A 3,931-nucleotide genomic window follows, 5' to 3' on the forward strand; every position below is an offset into this window, starting at 1 on the left:
GTAAGCCTATGCATGACAGAATGAAAGTCTGATCCTGCACCATCCTCACAATTTTTGCTATGTTTAGCCCATCATTGCAGCCACTGTGTCAATTTATCTCATTGAGGGGCTTCCCCTTTCTCCTGACCATCTACTTTACCCAGCATGATATCTTTCTCCAGGCACTGGTCCCTTTTCACAACATGACCAAAGTACAGACCAAAGTACATGACATCAGTCTGGCCATTCCCACTTCTAAAGTGTTTTCTGGTTGAAGTTCTTCCAAGACAGATTTGTTTGTTCTTTTGGTAGTCTGTGGTATATTCAATATTCTTTGCCAACACCACACTTCAAATCCATCCATTTTTCTTCAGTCTTCCTTACTCACTATTCGTCTTCCACATGCACATGAGGCAATTCAAAAGACCATGGCTTAGGTTAGATGCACCTTAGTTTTCAAAGTGGCATCTTTGCTCTTTATCACATTAAAGAGGTCTTTTGCAGCACATTTTCCCTGTGCAATACATCATCTGATTTCTTGGCTGCTGCTTCCATGGGTGTCAATGACTGATCCAAGTAAAATGAAATTCCTGACATCTTCAATCTTCTCTCCATTTATTAGGATGTTGCTTATTGGTCCAGTTGTGAGGATTTTGTTTTCTATATGTTGAGGTGTAATCCATACTGAAGACTACAGTCTTTGATCTTCATCAGTAAGTGCTTCAAGTCTTCTTCACTTTGAGCAAAGAAGGCCATGTCATCTGTGTATCACAGATTGTTAGTCTTCCTCCAATCTTTTGTTTTACTTGCAATCTGGGTGAACATTTACAAAGCAAATTCACTTTTGACACCACGGTGTGTACACATTTTGTTTCATGACGTTCATTGCAATCCCCGTAACATAACAGCTATCTTTCCACTTCCTCCCTGTGGTTACTTTTTCACAGTATCTTTCTTTCCTATGCATTCCTGGCCTCGTTGAGTGTTCCTCTAATCTTGATGCTGGATTCTTCATAAAGTCCAACTTCTCAGATTATTTGCTCAGCATATAGATTGAATAAGTATACTGAAACAGTACAACTCTGGCACACTTATCTGATTTTAAATCATGAAGTATCCCCTTGTTCAGTTCAAATTATTGTCTCTTTGTATCTGTACAGGTTCCTCATGAGAATAATTAAGTGTTTGGGAATTCCCATTCTTTATAATGTTATCCACAATTTGTTATGATCCACACAGTCTAATGCCTTTGTATAGTCAATAAAACACAGGTAACCATGTTTCTGGTACTCTTTGCTTTCAGCCAAGATCTATCTGACATTAGCAATGATATCCCTTGTTCTATGTCCTCTTCTGAATCCACCTTGAATTTCTGGCAGTTTTCTGTCAATATACTTCTGCAACCATTCTTGACTTGTCATCACCTAAATCTTACTTGAGTGTGATATTAATGATATTATTTGATAATTTCCACATTCTGTTGGATCACCTTTCTTTGCAATGGATACAAACATAGATCTCCTCCAGCCTCTTGGTCAAGTCGCTGTCTTCTAAATTTCTTGGCATAAATGAGTTAGTGTCTCCAGTGCTACATCTGTTTGTTGAAACACCTCCATGGGTATTCTGTCAATTTCTAGAGCCTTGTTTTTAGCCAGTTCCTTCAGTGCTGCTTGGACTTCTTCCTTCTATACTGTTGGTTCTTGATCATATGCTTCTTCCAGAAATGCTTGAGCATTGACCAATTCTTTTTGTACAGTGACTCTGTGTATACTTTCTATCTTCTTTTGATGTTTACTGCATCATTCAATATTTTGCCTCTATAATCCTTTAATATTACAACTCACAGGCTGAATTTTTTCTTCAGTTTTTTTACCTTGAGAAATGCCAAGAATGCTCTTTCTTTTTGGTTTTCTAATCCCGGGTCTTTGTATATTTCATTATATACTTTACTTTGTTTTCTCAAGCTGCCCATTGAAATCTGATTGACTCTTTTAGTTCATCATTTCTTCCATTCACTTTAGATACTCTTCATTCACGAGCAAGTTTCAGAGTATCGTCTGACATCCACTTTGGTCTTTTCTTCCTTTCACATCCTTTTGATAATATTTTGATTTCTTCATGTATGATGACTTTGACATCATCCCGCAACTCATCTGATCTTCAGTCATTGGTGTTCAATGTGTCAAATCTATTCTTCAGATGTTCTCTAAATTTGGGTGGAATAATACACAAGGTCATATTGTGGCTCTCATGGATTTGTTTTAATTTTCTTTAGCTTCACCTTGAACTTGCACATGTGTAATTGATGGTCTGGTCTACCACAGTGGTGTTATCATGAACTTAGAGAAATCACTTAATTGTTCTTTTAATAGTTATTTTATACATGAAATGCTAAGTAAGGTGCCATGGTAATTTCAAGCTCCTCGCATTTCTAAAATATTGATTCCATTTCTGATGCTGCTTGCAAGAGGTAAAAGCAGCCACAACTAGCTTTATGCTCCATGTCAGGTTCAGGTTGTCCACTTCCTTAACCTATATGCTCATTAACAAAATGTGAATCATACTAATTTATGCCATCCTCCATTTTTTGGTTGTAGGGAATTGTTGATGTTAAAAAAAAATAGTATCGATAGAAAGATGTTCTTTTATATTGTAGAAATAATGTATGAGTTTAGGAAAAGGTTATCAGCTTTGATCCTCTGGTCAAAGTTTTCTCCCTTGAATCTTTCTATAAGCCTAGAAAAATACTTTATAGGTACAGTATAGATTACCTTCAAATTGGAGATCATATTGTATTCATGTTTTTAGGCTCAATTTCTAACCAGGGCTTTTACTCACTGCCATCCAGTCGATCCAACCCATGGTCACCCCTCCTTGGGTTTCTGAGGCAGTATCACTATGGAAGTAGATTGCCCAACCTTCCTTCTGAGGAGTGGTTGGTGGGTTTGAACTGTCAGCCTTCTGGTTAGCAATCAAATACCTTAAGCACTATGCTTAACATATGACACATATGTTGTCATGAGATTTTTTAAAAATATGTAATAAAGATTTTTCTCTCTCTTAGATCTGCAATACTTTTCCTCTGCTCATTGATTATTTCCCAGGGAGTCATAAAAAATTACTTAATAATATTGCTTATTTAAAAAGTTATACTTTGGAGAAAATAAGAGAACATCAAGAATCCTTGGACACTAACAATCCTCGGGACTTCATTGATTGCTTCCTCATCAAAATGGAACAGGTAAAATGTTAACAGATCAGTTATTTGTTTGCTTATACATTTTGTGGTTCACTCAATAGTTCTGTACTTGATATCAAAAGAAACCAAACTCACTGCCATAGAGTCGAATCTGACTCATAGTGACCCCTCATTGAGTTTTTAAAGCAGTATCTCTGTGAAAGTAGATTGCCAAGTCTTCCTTCTGAGGAGTGGCTGGTGGGTTTGAACCCCCAGCCTTCTGGTTAGCAGTCAAATGCCTTACGCACTATGCTACTTGATAGGGATGTTTAAGTAATGTTTGACAAGCCTTTTATTTACCTATAATGTCCATATACCTGCAATATACACCATGGAATAATTTTAAACTGAATGGTTAAATAATTATAGAGTATATGGACCCTGTACTTTAGTTATTAATAATCAACCTAAAGAGACACCTGAGTTGAAATGGAAAAAATTACAAACAAGTCAGAAATACAAAATATCATGCCATCAGATGAAGATGGAAAAGATAATTAAACACAGTGCATGGACAAATGAGAAGGAATATTTGCAATGAGAAACAGGACAGGGCATTTCAGAAGCACTGAATGGTGTATGCAGAGGTTCAGAGATGTGTGTTGTCAAAGACATCAGATAGGTGGAAGGGAGAAGCCTTAATTGAGTGTAACCAAAAATAAATTTCCAAAGATATGGACTTGGATTTTGATGCCTGTTAAGTAATCTTTAAAC

The 3,931-nt window shown here is 36.6% G+C and overlaps 1 protein-coding gene across 1 annotated transcript in view; it reads left to right on the forward strand.

Moving 5' to 3' along the window:
- The window catches only part of LOC103212875 (cytochrome P450 2C18-like), a 35,489-nt gene that overhangs the window by 9,312 nt on the left and 22,246 nt on the right, over positions 1–3,931 (forward strand). Inside the window, exon 4 of the mRNA XM_007958802.2 lies at positions 3,044–3,220. Within this exon, the coding sequence (XP_007956993.2) occupies positions 3,044–3,220 (177 nt within the window). The remainder of the gene's footprint in view (positions 1–3,043; positions 3,221–3,931) is intronic.

Source organism: Orycteropus afer, unplaced genomic scaffold, assembly GCF_000298275.1.
Source record: "Orycteropus afer afer isolate SDZICR_OR568_19922 unplaced genomic scaffold, OryAfe1.0 scaffold01134, whole genome shotgun sequence".
Taxonomy (NCBI): Eukaryota; Metazoa; Chordata; class Mammalia; order Tubulidentata; family Orycteropodidae; genus Orycteropus; species Orycteropus afer.